Raw genomic sequence first — 22,001 nt, forward strand, 5'->3', positions numbered from 1 at the left:
CAACCCATGTGAAGACATAAAATCCCAGGCGGTCACACATGGGAGTGTGCATTTCATAATTTAGATTTTCCCCCAAGCCCAGTAGAAAACTTGGGCCTTTGCTTCACAGGATATCCCTCTCACACACCCACCTGAGGCAGGCAGCTTTCAGCTTGGAGTATCCTTCTAGATTCTCTTCCCACTATTGGCAGGTGGTGGTTCTGGTGAGGGTGCAAGACACTCCAGAAGTTGATATGTTCACGGCAAAGATATTCTGGCACTTCAGCAGGTATTCCATGTTCCTGGTATCAAAAATCCTTCCTGGGCAAGGAATTAACGCCCAGATGGTTAACTTTGAGGGTGTACACACTGTTTCAACCCTAGTTTAAATTGTGCAAAATTTCAAATTGAACAAAGGGTCAATGGTATAGATCCAGGGTCAAGATCCAAAGAGATCTCTCTTTGGGACAGCTGCAGCCCTCATACATCCCCTTTAATTACAACTATCAGGATTTTACCTTCATTAATACAAGTGACTTAAAAGTTACAAATCCCACTTTACACCTGAAAGTTTAATCAATCACAACACTGAACTAAGTTTCTGTATTAGATCAATCTAGTTCACTTGAAGGTTCGGCTATTCAATTACTCTAGACAGTAAAATGCTTAAAGGATCTCAGTGGAGACATTTTAATAGTTCTGAGCAAACTAGGATAACATTTAATATTAGAGCAATGAGTGGAAGACAATTCTTGTGAGCAGAAGCAATTCTAGCTATCATTCCAAATAAAAAATGGCTAAGTAGGGAAAAGGGATCCATCCAGTTGTGTTGCTGAGTCAACTTTTGCTCACTGTTGTTCTTCTCAGCTAGCAAAAGTATGAGGAACAAGTGATCCTCAAGCAAATACACAAGTTTAGTTTACCTAGTTTATTTTAAAAACCATAAAATGTTCCTTACAAAACAAGATTGCATTCTGCACATTTACTGAATGGATCTGGCACATTTAAACTACCAGTACTATTGTCCATAAACAGTGTACATCTTAATGTTACCATATTACAGGAAAATACAATAAACCACTGAAACATTTAGAACAAAACATAAAACCCAGAATCCACTGTCACTGTTGGAAAATTTTAAACTGTCTAAGCTGTGCTAAGGTTCACTAATTAAAACATGACAAATGATGAAAAGCAGAATATGATCTATGCTCCCAGTGTGATCTATGTAAGCAGAGGAATGTTGGCTCTTCAAACAAAAGCAGTGACAAAAAAGCATTGATGTATTCCTTCAATCTTCTCCGCTTTTTTGTTTTACAAGAAGTGCCCAGAGTACTGCCTCACACTGTGAAAGGAAAGCAAAGAATTAGATTTTTTTGAAAACCTAAGACGCATTAAAAAAAAGCAGACAATAAAAGGATAAGTCCCTCCGCTTACTTTGACCCAACCACTTCCTGATTAATAATGTACCAAAAAAAAAATCAAGCCTCCAACCCTTAAGTTTACGTTTTACAAACTGAAGAATTTTACTGCAACAGGTTTGCAAAATATATTAGCTCTGGTTACCTAGATTGGGTATGAACATTTTCCAACACCATTTAATATATAAAGAACTGTGCTTTCAATACATGCAATTAGAGCAATTCACTAGTGCTGGGTCGAAAGTTTGATATTCTGAACGTCTAAAGGAAAACTTTGCCTTCAGAAGTTATCAGCGATATTGCACACCCAATTGTGTATAAATTCAATTCCCCACTGACCCTTTCCACCACCAAAACAAAAACGTTCCCACTACCAAACTGACCTTTTCTCGTGTGGAGCTGCGGTATCTGAACGCACGGGTCAGCTTAAGGGCGCAAAGCGGCTGCTGTAGCTGCACTGGGGAGAAACCAGGTAAAAAAAAATAAACTAATTTGACCAAACATTTTTTTTTCAAATGAATGTTCGGGTGCGAGTGCAGATCAATTCGACCCAGCACTAAAATTTCAAATTAACCAAAACTTGTGTATACAACAGACAGCACAGAATTGTACTTAAAAGGTAACAGAATGGTAGTTTGCTGTTGCAGAACTTGAGATTAAAAATTTTACTGAAAGATTGAACAGAACTTTCGGGAGAGATATGATCTGCGCTATATGGCAGACTGTGATTTGTTGTCAATCCAACTGTCAAAAACAACAAAATCACTAGTCTTCCACACAGAACCAGACCACAATCCAAGTTGACAGATCTTCTATACTTCACATTAACATTAGAATTAATGAAGTTTTATTGTACAAGCAAAATCAGTTATTATTCATGAAATGCATTTTTTAAACAAACATTTAAACAGCAGATACCATTTGTGGAATTAGTTGCCAGAGGAACAAAGTTTAAATACATTAAATATCTAATTTTAGAACATTTGAAAATTTAAATGAAGTATGCTTAATCTTATCACAGTCCAGCAGATAGAAGGACAAGAAAGAGGAAAGTCAGTTTAGTTGCTATACAAACAGGTTGAAACATCCATTATTACTACTTGCCTGTTCTGCAGCAGATACTGTGCATTCTGGATCTGGTCCTGTGTGCCTGTAATGGTGATTATACGATCCTCAGAGCCTTCAAGGGGTTCATCAATCTTAATGGACGCTCCAGATTCATGGCGGATTTGCTTAATTCTCTGACCTCCTTTACCAATTATAGAACCAGCCAGCTGTTGTAAAAAATAAACTAAGGTTGATGCATGTAGAGCAATGTGCAACTCATTTCTCAATTAGCACTGCATGATCCAATATTGATCTAAAATGACTTGGACCAGCACTTAGATTTACAAAGCCAGCATAAAGTACTGAAAAGGAGTGCTACAGACATGACCCAGAACTCTGATCTTGATCTGATATTGTGTAATGACCAAGCCAAATGACAGTGGCTAAATGATGCTAGTTAAAAAGAAATACAATGGAAGAAACCTTTGCCCAACTTTAACTGCATTCCCATGGTGGAATGCCCTTGAACAACTTCCTGTGCTCTTAGGAGATGCAAGAACTACCTAGCAGAGAGGGATATACAACCAGAATTTCCATGTCAGCATGTACGGAAGAATAAATTAGTACTTCCGATAAAAATCAATTCAAGCGAGAGATTAAAATTACAATTCTACCAAATACTGGGAATTTATTTAGTCTAGACAGAATCTCAATACCATACTTTTGGGTAGTTTAAATATTAGACCAAAAAGACAAAACAAGCTTACATCTTTGGGGATTGTGACTTGTGTAGTAATGATTGGACCTCCCAAATCTCCATATCCACCACGGCTGCCTGAAAACCAAAATATACAACTTACTCAATAAGTAACTTCACTAATTTTCTTAACTGGATTACTTCAAGAACTGAACAAGACAAACTTACCATATCCAGATGCACCCTGCTCACAAGTGTTGGGGGTGGGAAGGAAAGGACAAAAGAAAGCAGGTGTTAATGTTAGAACAAAAATCTTGAATCAGCTTATTACCTCAATCTAATTATATAATCAAACAGGATATCAAGCCTTCTAAACCACAAGGTACAAGAATGTCAATAAAGCAGCGAAGATGCAACACCCCATTTACTTGCATGGTTAGTTTAGGTAGCACATTTGAGGAAAGAAAGGCAGATTCTAGCAGTCCAATTGCACTTCCCTCTTCCCAGAAAAGTTTCTCAAATGTGATGGATCCTAATTCTACAGCTACTTGCACATTGGAATAACCTCAGGTTTAACATTTCCACCCTTTCCCATCATGGAAAGTATAATATGAACTGGTGCACTTAAGGTTAGTAAGAAAAAAATGTTTAAAGGAAAACTGTAATCAGACTTACCATTCCATCATAGCGATCATTCATTCTGTTCCTGCCATAGAGAGTACGGTCACTACAATGAAATAGGAGCTATTTGTAAACACAGCAACTGCCCCAAATCCAGACTACTTTGGCAAGTCAGGATGGTACAGCCTGTTGTCCAAATAATACAGCAAAGATTATGGACTAATTTTACTTCTAATTTATATTCCTTCCAATTACCCTTACTAAATGTTTGAGTAAAACTTAACTCGAAGCTAAACCAGAGAGAAAGATAAGCAATTCTATCCATTTAAATTCAACCCCTCCCAGCCACACTTTTGTTCTGGACAAAGATCCTAGAGCATACTGATACTGTATCAAGTGATACAATGCATTCTTTTAACACAATGTTTGTTGATTGCAATTCTACTTTGTACAGAAGCCCTTTGTACAACTGCTTTGAATTCTACATTTAAAACCGTGAATATCCAATTAATTCAAAGTACAAAGACAATTAAAAATTTAAATTAGAATACCATAATACACCAGTAAATACATGGATCTCAATCCTGAAGGGCTGCTTCTCAGATTGTTATCGATTGCAACACTTCAGTAAACTCACCCTCTGGGTGGAGGTGGGGGAGGGAGAATACGGCCTCTGCCACCTCTTCCAGCACGAGGCAGAGGTGGTGGACCCCTACGGGTTGGTGGGCTCATGTCATCATAAGCATCTCTTCTGGGTGGGGGCATGGGACGGCCTCTGCCTGAAATTCCCATGGGACCCCTGCGCTCATATCCAGGTGATGGAGGATGGGGTCCACCTCTGCCACGCATTTGAAAGGGAACAGGACGTCTTCCTCTGTCATCAAACATCATTGTAAAGCCGCCATAATCGTAGGTTTCATCATAGAAATTTGGGTCATATGGCTGTGCACGTCCTTTGACAGGAGACTTAAGACAAAAAAGATACATTGTTACTCAAGTTGTTAGTAAAGCTCAAGATAGCCTTTGATGTTGACCTTAAAATGAACAGTTTCCGATCCAAGCAAAGTCAATAAAGCCCTTAGTAAGCAGCCAAGCCCCATATATCAGAAATTATCTGAGCCAAAATCTTCCCTCTTTTCAAGCTTCAGATACAAAAAAGGCCAATGACACTTGAAGGATAAATAGTACTAACCTCTGCCAATAGTCCTAGGATAATCTTGATGCACTCGACCACTCTGTCAGGCTTACCACCAAGCAGAACTACTCTATCAGTTGAATGAGGACAACATTCCTGGAAAAGCTTAATAGTTGTTTGTGTGCTCTGGAATCAAGGAGGAAACAATTAATTTACTCTACTTTTCATCAATACCAAGATTACTTTTGAAAACAAAGCTTTAGACAGTTAGGTATTAATTTGCTTACTACTCTACGCATGGCAGAATTTCAGAAAATTGGAGCACTAGAAATAAAGCAATACCCATTAATTTTATGTCTATCCATAGAGAAAGTTAGCTAGCACTCATAACTAAAGGATCAGAGACTTTTTATTTATGAATGTGGTGTGCAAGCTAGGCCAGCATTTAATCACCCTCAAGGTGGTGGTAAGCTGCCTTGGTGAATTGCAGCAGTTCACGTGGCCTAAGTACACCCAGAGTGCTGTCTGGGAGCGTGTTCCAGAATTCTGACCCAGTGAAGGGATGGCTATATATTTCCAGGTCAGGATGGAGAATGGCTTGGAGGGTAACTTCCAGGTGTTGGGTGCTCCCATGTGGCTGCAGCCCCTTGAACCTCTAGATGGTAGCAGTCATGGGTTTGGAAGCTGCTTTCTCAAGGAGGCTTGGTGAGTTTCTGCAGTGCATTTTGTAGACACTACACATTTCTGCCAGTTTGCCAGCAATGGAGGGAGTGAATGTTTGTGGAAAGGGTGCTAATCAAGCAGGCTGCTGTGTCCTGGATGATGTCAAGCTTGTGTTGTTGGAGCTGCACTCACCCAGGCAAGAGGGGAGTATTCCATCACACTCCTTGTAGCTGGTGGACAAGCTTTGGGGAGTCAGGAGTGTTACTGCAGAATTCTTAGCCTCTGACCTGCTCTTCTAGCCATAGTATTTTATATATCTAGACCAGTTATGTTTCTCATCTATGGTAACCCCCAGGATGTTGATAGTGGGGGAATTCAGGAATGGTAATGCTACTGAATGTCATGGGGTGATGGTTGGATTCTCTTGTTGGAGATGGTCATTGCCTGACACTTGTGCGGTGTGAAAGTTACTTGCCACTTGTCAACCCAAGTCTGGGTACTGTCCAGCTCCTGCTGCATTTGGACATGGACCACTTCAGTATCTGAGGAGCCACGAAGAGTGAACAGCATGCAATCAGCAAACATCCCCACTTCTGTCCTTATGATGGAAGGAAGGTCACTGATGAAGCAGCTAAAGATGGTTGGGCCTAGGACACTACCCTGAGGAACTCCTGGTGATGTCCTGGAACTGATATGATTTGCCTCCAACAACCACAACAATCGCCTTGTACTAGATATGACTCCAACCAGAGAGCTTTTTCCTCTGCAGTCACTACTTACTCCAGGTTTGATAGGGCTCCTTGATATCAAGGATAGTCACTCTCACCTTACCTTGAGTTTGAACCAAGCGAGGTCACAAGCTGAGTGACCCTGGTGGAACCCAAACTTTGCATCAGTGAACAGGTTATTGCTAAGCAAGTGCCACACGTCAGCACTGTTGACGATCCCTTCCATCACTACACTGATGGAGATTGTAGACTGATGGGGCAGTAATCGGCCAGGTTGGATTTGTCCTGCAGTTTACTGGACATAGCTGGGCAATGTTCCACATTGCCAAGTAGGTGCCAGTATTGTAACTGTACTGGAACTGCTCAGCTAGGGGCGCAGCAAGTTCTGCATCTCAGGTCTTGCAGTACTATTGTCAGAATGTTGTCAGGGTCCATAGCCTTTGCAGTGTCCAGTGCTTTCGGCAATTTCTAGATATCATGTGGAGTGAATCAAATTGGCTGAAGACTGCCATCTGATGCTGGGGACTTTAACTCAGTACTTCTGGCTGAAGATTGTTGTGAATGCTTCAGCCTTATTTTTTGCACTGATGTGCTGGGCCTCTATGAGGATGGAGATATTTGCGGAGCCACCTCCATTCATGACTGGATGTGGCAGGACTATAGAGCTTAGACCTGATCTGTTGGTTGTGGAATTGCTTAGCTCTATCACTTGCTGCTTATGCTGTTTAGCATGCAAGTAGTCCTGTGTTGGCTTCAACAGGTTGAAACCCCATTTTTAGGTATGCCTGATGCTGGTCCTGACATGCACTCCTGCAATCTTCACTGAGCCAGGATTGATGCCCAGGCTTGGTGGTGACAGAATGGGGGATATGCTAGGCCATGAGCTTACAGATTGTAGTTGAGCACACTTCTGCTGCTGCTGATGGCCCACAGCACCTCATGGAGGCCCAGTCTTAAGTTGCTAGATCTATCCCATCTAGTACATTGGTAGTGGCACACAACATAATGGAGGACATCCCATGTGAAGACAAGGCTGTGCAGTAGTCACTCCTGATGCTGTGATGGACAGATGCAAACAGTAAGCAGGTTGGTGAGGATGAGATTAAGCATGTTTTTCCCTTGTTGGTTCCCCCACCACCTGCTGCAGACCCAGTCTAGCAGTTATGCCCCATTTGTGGTGGTGCTTCCGAGCCACTCGGTGATGGACATTGAAGTCCCCCACCCAGGGTACATTGTGTCTTTGCCACCTTCTGCTTCCGCCAAGTGGTGTTTGCTAACTTGGAATACTGAAGGGATGGGGAGAGAGAGAAAAAGAGGCAGTATATAGTCATCAACACTTTTAACCTGATGCCTGAGTCTTCATGGGGGACAGTTGATGTTGAGGACTCCCAGAACAACTCCATTTCCACTGTGTGCCACTGCTGGTGGGACAGGACATACCCAGGGATGGTGGTGTCTGGGACATGATGTGCAAGGTATGATTCCATGAGTACTACTATGTCAGAGTGTTGCTTGACTAGTCTGAGACAGCTGTCCCAATTTTGGCACAAGCTCCCAGATGTTAGCAAGCAGCACTTGAGGGTCGATAGGACTGGGTGTACAGTTGTCATTTCTGGTGCCTAGGCAGTGCTGGGTGGGCCGTTTGGGTCTCATTCCTTTTTAGTGGTTTGATTTAACTGAGTTAGCTTGCAAGGTCATTTCAGCCAACCACATTACTGCAGATTTGGAGTCCCATGTAGGCTAGACCAGGTGGGGATGGCATTTAAAAAAAGACATTTGAGAATGGTTTCATAGTCATCATTACAAACTTAATTCCAGGTCTTAATTGAATTCAAATGCCACCACCTGCTGTGGTGGGATTCAACCCTGGGTCCCCAGAACATTACTCTGGGTCTCTGGATTACCAGTCAGTGACAATACCACCAAGCCATCACCCTTACCAAGGGAGCTTTAAAACCAATGCGCATTTCAGTGAACCCAGGAGGATGCACATCAGACAGGGATTGAATTATGTTTTAAACAGGAGTGGGTTCCAGGTGAACATGGATCGAATAATCTGACCAGTTACGAAATATTCACTTCACTGGAGTAATTAGAACCAAATTTTCACGCAGCACAGACAAATTGAACTTACTTCTCTTAGCTCTTTTATCTTTACTCCCTTGACACCAATGATGCTTCCAGCCTGGCTCTGATGAACCAGCATTCTCAGTTCACAGTCAAAATCCTTTCCTTTATAGTGTTGATACTGTAAGGTCAAAAGTTGAACAACAGAAGCATAAAATTCTTGAACTACATCACTTATTTCCTATATAACTTGGATGGAAATGTTGAGTTATAGGCTGGTTATAAAGCTCAAGTGTTCACAAGGCCACACCTCAGAATATTGCAACCAAACTGAAAAAAGAACACAACTCACCTCTTCCAAAGTTGGGATGATCTTCGATAATATATCACCAATTGTTTCAATATCCGCATTTATACTCAATATGCTGCCAAATTTTTTTAAACCATTGACAATTTAAAGGAGAAAGGAAACAAAAATCAGTGAGTAAGCCATTCATAGCATTTTGAAACAAAGCATCAACTCAGTACATACATTTTAAAATTAAATTTTACGCAAGTATTTAGTAAACCCCCATTATAAAAATTTACTAATAAACATGCAATTTAACGAATTAACATTTCAAATTAAGACAGCTCTGGAAAAATGGGTAACTGGAAGGGCTCAGATTAAGTGGGCAAGAAAAACGACGTACAGCTGAGAGCAGAAAAGTGGAAAAATCATTCGTCCCCACCACCAGTAATTTGAGAAACCCCTGGAAATATATTAGCAATTTTGGCACACCTTCTCATAGGCAAAAGCAGAAGTATGTGAGTATCATGGAGAATAGTATTAAAAAAGGTGTTGACAAATTTGGAGAAAGGTTAAGAAACTAGTTGTGGAAACAGCACTACTATGCCCCTGCAGGAAACCAAATACAAAACAAAAAGGAAAAAAAAAAACAATGAGACAGAACAAATGAAAGTGAAGGGTGACAAAAAGTTAGCTTGTAAGACTATGAATAGGCAATGTGGGGAGCAAGGTGGGCCACAAGGATAGTGCAAGAAAGACAGATTTAACAAATGATTTAAAATGCAGCAAATATGCAACACTTGAAGCTGTGCTCCTTCCATTAAAATGAATTAGTGGATTGCTCTGGGTGGGCAACTCACATAATAAAGACCAGCCACAAAAGACTTAATGGGGAAAATAGACAGAAAATAACTTGAAAACAGTACACTTTCTATAAGGGACTAATTAATAACAACAAATTCAGGTTATATAGATACAATTCCTCGTTCTAATCAGGCAGTGAGTCATAAACTGTTGGGACATACCGCTCGGGGCCACTGCTGTCTGGGACTGATACACTGGCATTGTACTGCATTGGTCACAAAGGCGTTCGTGGTTGTTGGCATTGGGCAAGGGCATTCAGTGAAGTTCAGGTATTGGTGCCCATTGGCATTTGAGCACATTATGGGCATAGCCAACCAGGGTATTCAGATGGGCGTTCAAGGGGCAGATGGGTCAACGTCATGATGGGCAACGCAGGGAACATGTCGATCCAGTACAAGGGCAACGGAGATAAATGGCCAAAAAAACAAGGAGAGGGAAGAGGGGGGAAAAGGAGTAAATTTTAATTGAATGATATTATAAAATCTATTCTCATCACTCTATATATCCTCTGTAAAGACTTCTGAAGACTCTATACAACAATGGAGGCACTTCATAACTACATTTTTAGAACAAACAACAGTAGTTAATTTAAAACAGTATTTCACCTTATAACAAGGGAAATAACTACAAATAATCACTTCTAAATGATATTAACATTAACCTAAACTGCTACAGGGCATCTATTTATGCTGGCTAATATAAAAATTACAATTATCTTCAGCTTTATTTTTCTCAAAACATTGCCTCCCATCTATGGAAACATAGTTAACACTGTTCTATACCCAATTTCATATCAAGCATTCTTCTTTACATAAAGCAGTCTTTGTCCTTCACGTACATCTGTATAGCTGTTGAAGTAAGAACAGATGGACATCTTTAAAAAAAAAATTAAGTTCTACTCTGGGAAACTCTGGATTACACTAGCCACCTGCAATGTTTCTCCATTTAATATTGTAGTTCACAAAATAGGATATGCTGCAATTAAGGATTGTTACAGTTATGGACACCTTACAAAGACACTCAACTATGATAAATTTAAAACTGAATCCTAGTTTAAAAGTGTTTAATGACATCTCCTCAGATCCAGCCCAGTCATAAATGGTAGAAAAATAGATTACACAATATTACAAATGGCTCTGTCCTCCCAGAACAGTATAATTAACTAATTTTAAAATATGTCCATAGTTTCACTGACTATCTAGCAAAACATTCACAACATTACTGGAATTTTGTAGACTTAGTTAACATGACAATTACCAACTTACTGAACGAAGTGCTAGATCTAAATAAATCTTAACCTACACTATAGATGTATACTCACGTCTGTACGCAATGACTTGATATTTTTGCCACCTTTTCCAATTACTGCACCAGCATTCTTAAAAACAAATCATAAAGTCAATCTCTAAGCAACCTTCACTAAATCATTTTCAGATTTTTACAAATGCATTTCCAAGCAAAAACAGTATGTACCCCTTTTAAGTCTGATTCTAGTCACCCATTATTTGAGATGAGGAAAAGGATTCTCACCTTACTCTGCAACAGGAGCCGTAGTTCCACACACTGGTCGTTATTCCGAGACCTCTTAAAGGCTTGTTCTCCATCATGGTCCTCAGCAGGACGTTTGCCTGAAAGTTTTGCGTGTTTTTTTTAAAATATCAAGCTTCATATATACTTTTGGCACACTAATTCTAGTTTCAGAATAATCTCCCTATACAACAGTTGACAATTCAGTCCTTCATTCACACCCTGGTTGGCAAAATCTGTTAACATTTAATTAAAAGCAACTCTAAGACAAAATCTACAGTAACTATTCAAGCAACTCTTCTTTCCCCCACTTACCTTCTGTGCATCATCATAACTATGTTTAATAATTCAATCTGAAGAATGCATTCCAGCACCACATGCAATTTATTCTTACTGCTTACAATTATTACCAAATTCTCCCTTGAAACTAGGCAAAGTTGCTTTAAGCTTTACTGGTTATTTTGAAGGCTAAAGTTTCCACATTTATTTACATGCAGTTTTAGCTATTGGATAATTCAGATTGTATAGTGTAAAAAACAGAAAATACTGGACACCAGTTATCTGGTTGAGGAGAGAACAGAAGTTATATTTTGAATGCATAACCTTATGTACAAGAAATTAAATGGGCTGTTGTATTCACTGGTGCTAGTGGAACCACATCTGCAGTATTTCACTTAAAACCACACAAGACTAAACAGTTTAACCTTGAAAATGATCAACCAAAAGGAGAGCTGGCTAAAAACTTACTACATCTTAAGAGGATCAGCAATCCTAGGATGATTTGAAGACAGGGAGATAGCTACTTGGATGGGATGGAATTTAAAGACACAAACTAGGTCTGGAATTTAAAGACAAACTAGGTCTGGAATTTAAAGATACAAAGATGTCAGTGACAAATGGAGCAGACATAGGAGATCTTAAACCACATGCCTTTAGATAACATTACTAATGTAAATAGATGGAAACTTGGATTCCAGAAAACTATAGTGTGCATGAAAAATATATTCTAGTTACAACTGGTAAAATCAAGTAGACTGGTCAAATCAAGTGAAGAAAATTCATGGAGTAGGGGTTGCAGAGGGCAACAGGATAGTCAACCTTGATAATTTGCTGCTGCCAGGGGAGCAGAAAATTTATTGGAGGATGCAAAAGGAGTTGCAGGATAGAAGGCTATGGACCTGGGAGATATACAGTTGAGGGCCTTGGAGACAAGATGGATAGTTAGCAATGACATGAGGTAAGAAGCTAAAGTGAAACGGGGAGATGAAATGGCCTCTAGTGACTATGAGGAAAACAACTTGTTACCATGCGCTGGTCTCTAGCCCATCCAATAAAAGGTTTGCACTACCCAACTTTCTCTCCTATACACATGGAGCATGGAGGCAATATTCCCAGCCTGTGTTGACAAACCAGTTAAGTGTTTTCAGTCAAGACTGTTCTGTAAAACACTGATTCTGAAGGAAAAGAACACAATTAAAAAAGAAATCTGGAGATTACAGTTCATGGCAATATAATTTCTGAGGAAACAAAACAAGAGGGCTGCTAGAAAACTAATACTCTGTGGCAGTTACATATCACAATACAAGAAATGCAAAAAAAAAGCAAAACATACAAGAACCAGGGCTAAGACTACTACCGTTGGTCTCTGGGCTGTTATATTTGATGTCTTGCTGATCAGTCTCCATTTTAGGTGTCAAGAATGGCGAATATGCAAAACTTGTTATGCAGCTAGTCTGTAAGACAGAAGTAGTTTTTTTTCAAATTATTAAATACTCACTTGATATAAACCTGCTGGGTTAATCCCCCAATAAGAACGCTTGTGCCCTTAATACAGCCACTCAGTATCAATTTACATAAAATGTATTCATTGGTCTTAATTGCAATTCAGTGATAAATTATTGTTAAAAATTTGTACTCCACATGCAGGTTAGGTAGCATATTCAGTATGAATTAAGACACTCAATTCAAACCAGTCTTTTACAAGGGAGAGTGAAAATATTAGCTCCATCAGTCCAAATCATTTGTTCCTCCATTTGCATGATACCCAATCTTCAAGTACCAATTTCACTGAGACTCCTTAAAAACACAGCTGAGCCCCAACTAATATCAATAAGTGGCACGAGCTGAAGTAAACTAGGAGTTCAATCATTGTATGTGGCAGCAGCCATCTGTGCTAATGCTCCAGCAACTGTACATTTGTTATAAACATCTGGCCAATGGCAGAATTTAAGATGTTCAATTTGTGTTATTCACTTTAGCAATAAAGTTCTGCTTCAACTTCAGTTGCTTAATTTATTTTATTCATTTATGCAATGTGGGCATCGCTGGCTAGGCCTGCATTTATTTCCATTCCCTAACTGCCCTTGAGAAGGTGGCAGTGAGCTGCCTTCAACTGCTGCAGTCCCTGGTGTAGGTACACCCAAAGTACTGTTATTGGATAATTTGTGCAAGTCAAACACACTTGCATCTAAGTTTAAAGATTGGCAATAGATAAGAAACAAATACTGGAAATACTCAGTTGATCTGGCAACATGTGGAGAAAGTCTCAATTGCATGACTTCAGAATTAAAAGATGGCTTATATGCAAGCAAAACAGGGAGAGGGAGGAAGAGCAAAGGGTAATTTGGGCTAGGGTAGAGATCGAGATTTAAACAAGCGCATGGCAAAAAAGCAAAAAGCACAATTACATTGCTTCATCTGGGAGGAATATTTGGGGCCTTGGGACGGTGAGGTGAAAGGGAGGTGCTATACCTCCTGTGATTACATGGAAAAGTACTGCAGAAAGGGGACAAGGCATTGGAATGAGGAGTGGACCAGGGTGTCATGGAGGATGGCCTCTGAAATGCTGGGGGGGGGAGAGGAAGAGAGAAATGGGGAAGATTGGTGGCATCATGCAGGAGGTGGCAGAGTCTGATCCTTTGAACGTAGAGGCCAGTGAAGTGAAAAGGGGCAACAGCAGAAATGTAGGAAATGGATTTGACACACTGGAGGGCTGTCAACCACAGGGGGTCTTAGAGGAAAAAGGAAGACAAAGCATTATTGTGGAGGGTTGCATCATCAGAATGGAGAAAATGGGAGTCCATATAGGATGCAGAGTGTGAGGGCGTACAATCAAAGTTTGTGGGAGTCAGATTATAATGGTTATTGAACAGCTCACCCCTAGAAATGCAGACAGAAGTAGAGGAAGGAAGTGTCAGGTGGACCATCTGAAGCTGAGAGAAAGGTGCTATGGCACTGTTACTGTCACCAGAATACTAGAAACAGTTGCAAGAATGGTTACTTAGGACTGGAACATGGAATGTTCCACACACCCAACAAAAATGACAACTAAGTCCCTTGTGGTTACCCATGGCAGCACTTTGTGCCCACCCCCACGAAATGAGAACTTGAGAGAAACTCAGAACAAGTTCAGCCAAGCAGGGGGTGGTGGATGGGGACTGGGGGTGGGCTACTGTTCAAGGGAGTAGTGGGAGGGCCCTCAGACCACGCTGATTGAGGACACAAGCATTAAGAACAAGATGAAAGTCTAAAATACTGCAGCATGCATTTTATTCAGTCATTAACTGGCAAACTAAAATTTTAGAAGAATGAGATGGCAATGCCACAAGTACAACAGGGGACTCTCCTGAAGTATTTCCTACATCAAATATCTTTGTTCCTATAACCTCAACTGTGGAGGTTTTGCATTTATCTAGCACAGCCACAAACATCTACGGGCAATAAAAGTGGGGCATATCCTGTTTAAAGCCCCAGCCTTAACTCATTCCCAGCAAATATCAGCTGAATCTTAAACTATATTTAGTCCAACTCACCTATCACCACTGTGATTTTCCACTTATCTACATATCTAACTGCACACAAAAGTGCAAGCAATGCACTTGATTTACAATTTGCAGTGAAATTACATTTACAGTGCAATTCTCTGGTTGAAACATCATTCCCACTCAAAAGCAGCAAGTGGAAGCACAACCACCTCAGGGCTAGAAACTTTCAACACAATTGTTGCTTTTAAAGGCCAGTGGATGCTTTTGTTATGACAGCTTTCAACTGAGGCTGTTCTAGCATTTCATGTTACCAATGTCATTTACTGCTTCCATCCAGATGATTGTTCTCAAACATTAAATAGATTACTGGTGATTCTATTGACACTGTCCCTTGTACTTTCCCTTATTCGTGTGCTGATTTGATCAAAAAAGCCTACCGATTATAAATAGTGATACAGCTAGAATGTTTTCATATTTAGTTTTTAAGCATAGTTTCCGTTTGAGACGACGTCTGCAGGTTAACTCATATCAGGTAGCTTCTGAGACCACACTAATTACTTGCATAACCCCGTTTGCTTTGCCGCCACTCAAACCCTTTCCTCTTAAATTTCGTCCTTTGGCTTAGCATCCAGTTTACCTTCAAAGGATTGGGCCACTTCAAAAAAAAAGGTGCTTAGGTAACATCCAGAAGCTCAGCTAAGAGCCAACAACGGGTGTCACTAAACCTCTGGTGCTAAATTCGCTCCTTGGATAATATGCGCCTTAGAGCTGTATTTCAGCATCTCCAAAATATATCAGATGTATTGGTCATAATGGGTATTAAGAGATCGCGGTAAATTCGACCCCCCCCCCCCCCCCGAAACACAAAGCAACACGTGGGCGAAACAAAAAGCGAGAAGCGCGTGTCGGATGAAACCCGGCCACTGGAGCGCCACCATGAAGCAAATGGAGCGAGAATACCTCAGAACCTGTAACATATAATGATCGCAATTATTAATCAGAACAGCGGCAAATTAACGATCCCCAACTAGATAGGCACTTTAGCACGAGGCTGACGAAAAAATGCCACAGGGAGATGCTGCGCCTCCACCATTTCGGGCCCTGTGTCGGGCTGGAAGCGGGTAAACGGCGTTTGCGAATGTGCGCTAAATAACCCCACTGCCGCCGACTGCAATACAGCACCTTAAAATGGCCGATGCAATGAGACAGCGAAACGTGCCGAAGAGGGAGATTAACATCCGCCGCGGCCCGAGCCGCCTTCCCCTGCCTGCCGCTCCGGTTCCCCCACTCTCTCCCTCCCTTGGTGGGAGGAGGAAGGAACTGAAGCACTTCCAGAATCTAGCCGCCATTCGGACAACAACCGTCTCTAAAATGGCGGCGGCGCGGTTCGCACGCCAGTAGACTCGCGATCGATTGCCTCTTCCTTTGGCAGCCGGGGGGGGGAGGGGAGGGCGGATAAAACCCGCCGCCATTTATCCCGTGACTCGACAAAGAATCAAGAGCCGACAAACGACGACACCAGGATTTTAGAGCAAGGCCACAATCACCCAGCTGACATCAACTAGGCCCGCATTGCCGGGTGGCGCTTATTGTGTTCGGAGATCAAGAACAGGGGTTAATTCGATTTAGTTAGAAAAAAAAACATTTTTATTATCATACGACCTTGTAAATATCTGAGAAAACAAGAGGTCGACCGAGTAAAATGTCTTCCTCATCCACCCCCAACTTCCACACTAACGACGAAACGTGCGCCTCTCAATAATAGCATTTTTAAAAAAATACCTAGTCTTTCCCCTCTCCTTTCACAAACGCATAATGTATTTTTAAAAAACAAACAATTCGAGTACAGTATGCCACAAGGCTAATTCCTTACCGAAGCTAATGGCTGCGAAAAGGATCCGAGCTCAGCTTTCAAGACAAGCGAAGCAAAATGGATCGCTCTGGTGTGGCAGCAACTGCTTTACCCACAAGCACCAGCGTGTGCAGACCCCGCCTAACTCCCCCAGACCCCGCGTTGATTGGCGCAGAACCAACACCGTCCTGTAAACTGGTGACGTAACCTAAGACACGTCCCATTACGATTGGTCAATACGCCCGTCAATCAATGACGTCAGAGGCCGCCCTTTCGTCGGTCTTCTTATGAAATTAAATCAAATTCATAATATACATGGTTCCTACTGAGTCTCTTTGAGTGATTACTCTTTAAAACTGTATATTATCATGGCCGCATTAAGAAATATCGTCACCTAATAGTTTTTATTTTATATCTTTTTTGTGGTGAACAAACAATTAAACGACGACCAAACGATGAAGAACTGAGATGTCGCGATATTTGGCTGCGCGGGCGGGTGGCGGGCAAATTCCTCAGTTTCTGGAAAAATGTAGATGCTGCAACTGGGGATGGGGAACCGTGTAATGTAATGTACACTCACTTATATTGGGGGGATCTTAGTATATGTTTAATATTGGTTGTTAAAGCAGGATGAACATACTGCGCAACTGTGGTTTTGCTATAATATTTGGTAAGGTTTCTTTCTGTAGTTTTTCGCCTGGGAATTTTGACGGGAGGTGGACATTGAGTGCAGCCCACGATCACATTAATTTAAAAAAATCGAAGTTTTTCCTTAAATGAGCCCTTAGAGGGCACGGAGTTTAAGGTTTGTGGAAGAGCGTTCTAGTCCTTAATTGTTTGGGGTGGAATTAGCAAAGGAAGCTCGTTGGGGTGTACGTTGGACCTGTTGATTATGTACTGGAAGCTTTACTCAGTGGGCCTTTAATGGATTTGGGTTCCAGTCGATTAGCTCACATTGTGGGTTTCAACACATTAAAAATGCTAGTGATTCTAAACATGAAGCATATTACTCACTTTATTATACGGTTATCAACTACTGCCGCATCTTTTAAAAAGTCTACCGCATCTTTTAAAAAGTGCATGTTCTTAATTATCTTCTGTCTGAACCGAGCTTCCTGAAGTAAAAACAGAAAATGCAAGAAACACTGAGCACGTCAGACAACATCTGTGGAGAGAGAAAGTTTTAGCCTGAAATGTTAATTTTGTTTCTCTCTCCGCAGATGCTGCCTGACTTGCTGAGTATTTCCAGCCTTTTCTGTGTTCACTTCAAGTTTCCAGCATCTGCAGTGTTTTGCTTTCATTCCTTCTCGTAACGGTACGTTTTATAATATTTATCAAGATCTGCCTATTTTATAAATATTTATAAATAATATTTTTGCTCCATGTGAAATGGTTAATCAACTTGCTTCAAAAAAGTACACAACCTGAACTTTTCCAAGTGTTGGTTGTCAACTTAAATGTCACTGGTCACAGCTGGAGGTCGTATGAATCTGGAGAAGTTTGCAGCATCAGATGTGGGACAAGATCTTGGAGGGTCTTAGACTGGAGTATAGGAATTTTGAATTGAGTGCAACAAAGGACTCGGAGGTGCCATGGGTTACAGTTCATCTTTTCTGCCTTACATCAATTACTGCATATTCAGAAAGCTGAAGGGAAATTAATGCCAGGGGCATTGTAGTTTGGTAATATTTGGTTTTCCTTAATTTGAAATTTGAATAGGTTCTGAAAGTAATGTGCGTTCCTGCCATCACCCATGAGATTTTCCTTTCTGCCCAGGCAATGCTTAATGCCCAAAGAGTTAACAAAAAAGGAAAATATATCTCAGTAGGTTAGTAAGGGCAAGAGTAGTGGGTGACTGGTACTTAATGTGGGATGGGTCAGAATATATGCAGCAGAATTGTTCTGTAGTGGTCCATCACGACACTGGATATGTTAAAGTTGGGAATATCTCATTGTAAAGTTTTGGTGTGAAGCTGGCAAAAGTTTATTTATAATTAGCACACCGGTAACACAGCATGTACAGAAAATATGCGAAGGTGCCTTACAAGAAAAATATAAGAAAATAAAATGACAAAATACAATAAAGGGTCACAGAGGGAGAGGTGTCTGAAAACTTAATTTAAAAGGATGAGATTTTTAACTTGGAGAAATTACAAAGCTTATGGTGCGAAATTGGAATGGTTTGAGTGAGGCCAAAGCATTTAAACTCAATGTGATGGGAACATATAATTATAATAATTAAACAAGGATGGTGCAAATTAAATTTAAAAGAGAAAAAGTAGTTGCATTTATATAGCACCTTCTCATGTTTTTGGGATGACCCAAAATCCTTAACAGCCAATTAATTGCTTTTGAAGAGTAATGTTTAGTATGGATACAGGATATGGGCTGCTGAATTTTGAGTGTGTCTCTATTTCATGCTGCCAAATAGATGTTATTGCAAGGTATTGTGCTTTCTCGGCGAATATAAGCATTGGCCTTAGAAAGCAGTTTTTTTATTTTTTCATGGGATTGGACGTTACTGGCTTGGTCATATGTATTACACTTCCCTAATTGCCCTTGAGAAATTGGTGGTGAGCTGCCTCTTGAATCATTGCTATCTGTGTGGGTTAGGTTACACCCACAGCTCTGTAAGGTGAGAATTCCAGGGTTTTGACCCAGCAATTAAGGAATGGTAATATATGTGTGACTTGGAGGGGAAGTTGCAGGCGAAGCTGTGCCTTCTGTCCTTGCAGCTGCTGCCCTTATTCTGGGCAGTAGAGGTCAGGTCACGGGTTTGGAAGATGCTGTTCAGTGCTAGATTAACGACCAAGTAGCTTTCAATAGGACAGTAAAATGCAGCAACTAGTAATTAAAAATAAGTGCAAATATCTTGTTTTGTGATTTTATTTTTTAGGTTTCATTATGGAATTTAAGACCATTAAATGAAATTTAGAAAACTAAAATGATTTCTTCAAGAATTGAAACTTGGCTGGCAGCAACATGGCACCTCAAAGTTCCTTCACATTGGCTTCAAGCATGTGTAGAGTGGATTCAACAGGAGAACCAAGGTGCTGCTTTAACACAGGCCCAAATCAACAAACAAGTTTTTGAGCAATGGCTTCTTACTGATCTCCGAGATCTGGAGCACCCTGTTTTGCCAGATGGAATCTCGGAAATGCAGAAGTGTGAGCTCAGTGGATTTCACTGCTTGCAGATTGATTCCTTAGTTGATGTCAGTCAAGCTGCATACAGCCAGCTGCAAAAAATCAGGGAGAAGGACACCACTAATGAACAAGTGACATCAACGCAGATATCCCAGAGATCTTGGGAAGCAAAACCAACCCGAATGTTGATGCTACAATTAACAGATGGAGTTCAGGAGCTCCAAGCTATGGAGTACCAGTCTATTCCTGCTCTCAATAGCAGCCTTTCACCAGGCACAAAAGTCTTGTTGCTGGGTAATATCACCTGCCGATTAGGACTTCTGCTTCTTAAACCTGAAAATGTGAGGGTGCTGGGAGGTGAAGTGGAGTCTCTTGTCGAAGAAAACTCCCAAGAGCGAATACTTGCAAGGTTAATTGGGGAACCATATGACACTGCTGTAACTAGAGTGAATAATAATAATCAAAATGGAGTTGAAAGGGCTGATGGAATGCCCCAGCTTTTGGGACCTTCAGATGATGAGCTGCTGGCTAGTTTTGATGAAGATGATCTAGTTTTAGAGTCCAGGATGGATTCTGAAAGTGGGTATTGTAGTAAAACTGGCACTTCACTCAGTATTTCAAATTACACACAGCCTCCAACAGGTGCATTAGATAGCAGATGGCAAAGTATGGAGCCCCAGACTCCAGAAATTTCTAGAGAATTTCAAAGTGAAAATAGAGAATTATTAGATTATAAAGATGAGGACTTTGACGAGTTTCCCTTGGATGAATTGGATGATGATTTGTTCTTGCAGAGTGAAATGAATGCAGAAATTGAGTCTGATGGAGCAATGATCCAATCCCCAAAATCTCTCAAATCCTCAGAGGAACTGCAGAGAAGTAATACAAAGCAAGATGCAGAATCAACAACCAATAGATCCAATCCATGCCAAGAGCAAAATGTAAAAACTGCTGATAATACTGCTGGCTATAGATTACAAAGCCAAGTTAAACTTCTTGGAAGTGGCATATATACTGAAAATGCAGGGTCAAGTTCCATGCAAAGTTACCCAAATGTTCAAGAATCTCTCAATTACCTGAAAAAGACAGGCATCAGTCCAGTGGAAAGAAAAAATAATACAAACATTCTCAGTCTGGAACTGGAAAATAAGCAGCTTAAATCTTCAGTACTGTCCTTTGACAGTAGACTGAAGCATGATACTAATCCTGAAAATCTGTGCACCATGTCTGAGGTAATTTCAGGTTCCTCCAGCAATGTTGGCAGTTTTCATCACGACTGTGTCAGAAGAAGCAGTATGAATGGAAGAAAGTCCAACAGTGGATCTGTAGGATTGAACTCTGCACCATTTACGTACCTAAATATTCTTTTAGATGAGAAACCTGATGTAATAACTGTGGTACAAATCAAAGGCTTCATTGTTACTTTACTAAATAAACTCACAAGTGATGGTGGTCTGTGGAGTATTAAAGTTAGAATATCAGATGGTACTGCCTACATGGATGTAGAACTTGGCAATGATATTTTGAGAAGCTTAATTGGCTTCTCAGTGGCTGAAATGAGAGTTTCAGTAAAATGTCCAAACCAACAGCAAAAGGTAACTTCAGGGTTGCAAAAATGCCAACGGGAGTTGGTAGACCTCTGCTGTCTAATGACTATTGAATTTAACCCAAATGTAACTACCACGAGAGTTCTGGCTCTTCACGAAGTAAGTCTAGAAGATCTTCAGCATTTAGAACGTCGTGTACGTGACAAAAGGACTGTGCTTAAATAATTAAGCAAGTGGAGTTTGAGACTTTTGGCATGTGCCCTTGCATTACAGCTTTGGAAGGTGATTTTAATCATATTAAAAATACATGTTGACTTTAACTTGTGAAATTTGACTTCTTAAAAATAAACAACTTTTTAAATGTTTCTAATTTTTTCATTGTTAAATTTTGAACAGGCTAGAATTCATCCTGTAGGTATGAGATTCTTTAACGCCTCAACAGACATGAGGACACTAGAATCATATAATTTAGCATTTTGCCTGTTGTACCTAAGCAGACTGAGTGATCAATTTAAACCTATTTCCTCGCCCTTACCCTATCCTTTTTTTTAATCAATAACATCTATTATTAACCTCTTTAAAGCTATTATTTTGATTGGGCATTCCCTCTCAAAATTCTCCTTATCTTTTTATTCTTTTGGTGATCTTAAATTC

General features: G+C 40.5%; 2 protein-coding genes across 15 annotated transcripts; one reads left to right on the plus strand and one right to left on the minus strand.

Moving 5' to 3' along the window:
• Window positions 1-892: 892 nt before the first annotated feature.
• hnrnpk (heterogeneous nuclear ribonucleoprotein K) lies at window positions 893-16,821 on the minus strand. 11 transcript variants are annotated; one of them, XM_041186961.1, is made up of 15 exons: window positions 16,676-16,821; window positions 12,651-12,771; window positions 11,042-11,139; window positions 10,833-10,889; window positions 9,673-9,716; window positions 8,711-8,783; window positions 8,426-8,548; window positions 4,958-5,086; window positions 4,403-4,731; window positions 3,820-3,871; window positions 3,373-3,388; window positions 3,215-3,282; window positions 2,505-2,674; window positions 1,784-1,857; window positions 893-1,324 (listed from the first exon to the last, which is right to left on the minus strand). In XM_041186961.1, exons 2-14 carry the CDS (start codon window positions 12,721-12,723, stop codon window positions 1,827-1,829), a joined length of 1,263 nt encoding a protein of 420 aa, XP_041042895.1. In that variant the 5' UTR covers window positions 12,724-12,771; window positions 16,676-16,821; the 3' UTR covers window positions 893-1,324; window positions 1,784-1,826. The 11 variants fall into 11 exon arrangements, with proteins under 11 accessions (XP_041042895.1, XP_041042902.1, XP_041042899.1 ...); XM_041186968.1 differs by having other exon boundaries at window positions 8,426-8,539; window positions 12,675-12,771; window positions 16,676-16,810; XM_041186965.1 differs by having other exon boundaries at window positions 12,675-12,771; window positions 16,676-16,810.
• Window positions 16,822-16,920: 99 nt separating this feature from the next.
• Window positions 16,921-21,712, plus strand: rmi1 (RMI1, RecQ mediated genome instability 1, homolog (S. cerevisiae)). Of its 4 annotated transcripts, none has more exons than XM_041187041.1 (2): window positions 16,921-17,459; window positions 19,551-21,712. In XM_041187041.1, exon 2 carries the CDS (start codon window positions 19,599-19,601, stop codon window positions 21,570-21,572), a length of 1,974 nt encoding a protein of 657 aa, XP_041042975.1. In that variant the 5' UTR covers window positions 16,921-17,459; window positions 19,551-19,598; the 3' UTR covers window positions 21,573-21,712. The 4 variants fall into 4 exon arrangements, with proteins under 4 accessions (XP_041042975.1, XP_041042976.1, XP_041042977.1 ...); XM_041187042.1 differs by having other exon boundaries at window positions 16,921-17,324; XM_041187043.1 differs by having other exon boundaries at window positions 16,921-17,219.
• Window positions 21,713-22,001: the final 289 nt, after the last annotated feature.

This window comes from Carcharodon carcharias, chromosome 4 (assembly GCF_017639515.1).
Source record: "Carcharodon carcharias isolate sCarCar2 chromosome 4, sCarCar2.pri, whole genome shotgun sequence".
NCBI lineage: Eukaryota > Metazoa > Chordata > Chondrichthyes > Lamniformes > Lamnidae > Carcharodon > Carcharodon carcharias.

Excerpts from the sequence above, each read along its gene's own strand:
- hnrnpk (XM_041186961.1), bottom strand. The coding sequence starts at position 12,723 with ATGGAGACTGATCAGCAAGACATCAAATATAACAGCCCAGAGACCAAC. Across the intron at positions 10,890-11,041 it reads GGCTCCTGTTGCAGAGTAAG|AATGCTGGTGCAGTAATTGG; the intron begins GTGAGAATCCTT and ends TTTGTTTTTAAG. Across the intron at positions 9,717-10,832 it reads TCAAGTCATTGCGTACAGAC|TACAATGCCAGTGTATCAGT; the intron begins GTGAGTATACAT and ends TGACCAATGCAG.
- rmi1 (XM_041187041.1), top strand. The coding sequence starts at position 19,599 with ATGATTTCTTCAAGAATTGAAACTTGGCTGGCAGCAACATGGCACCTC.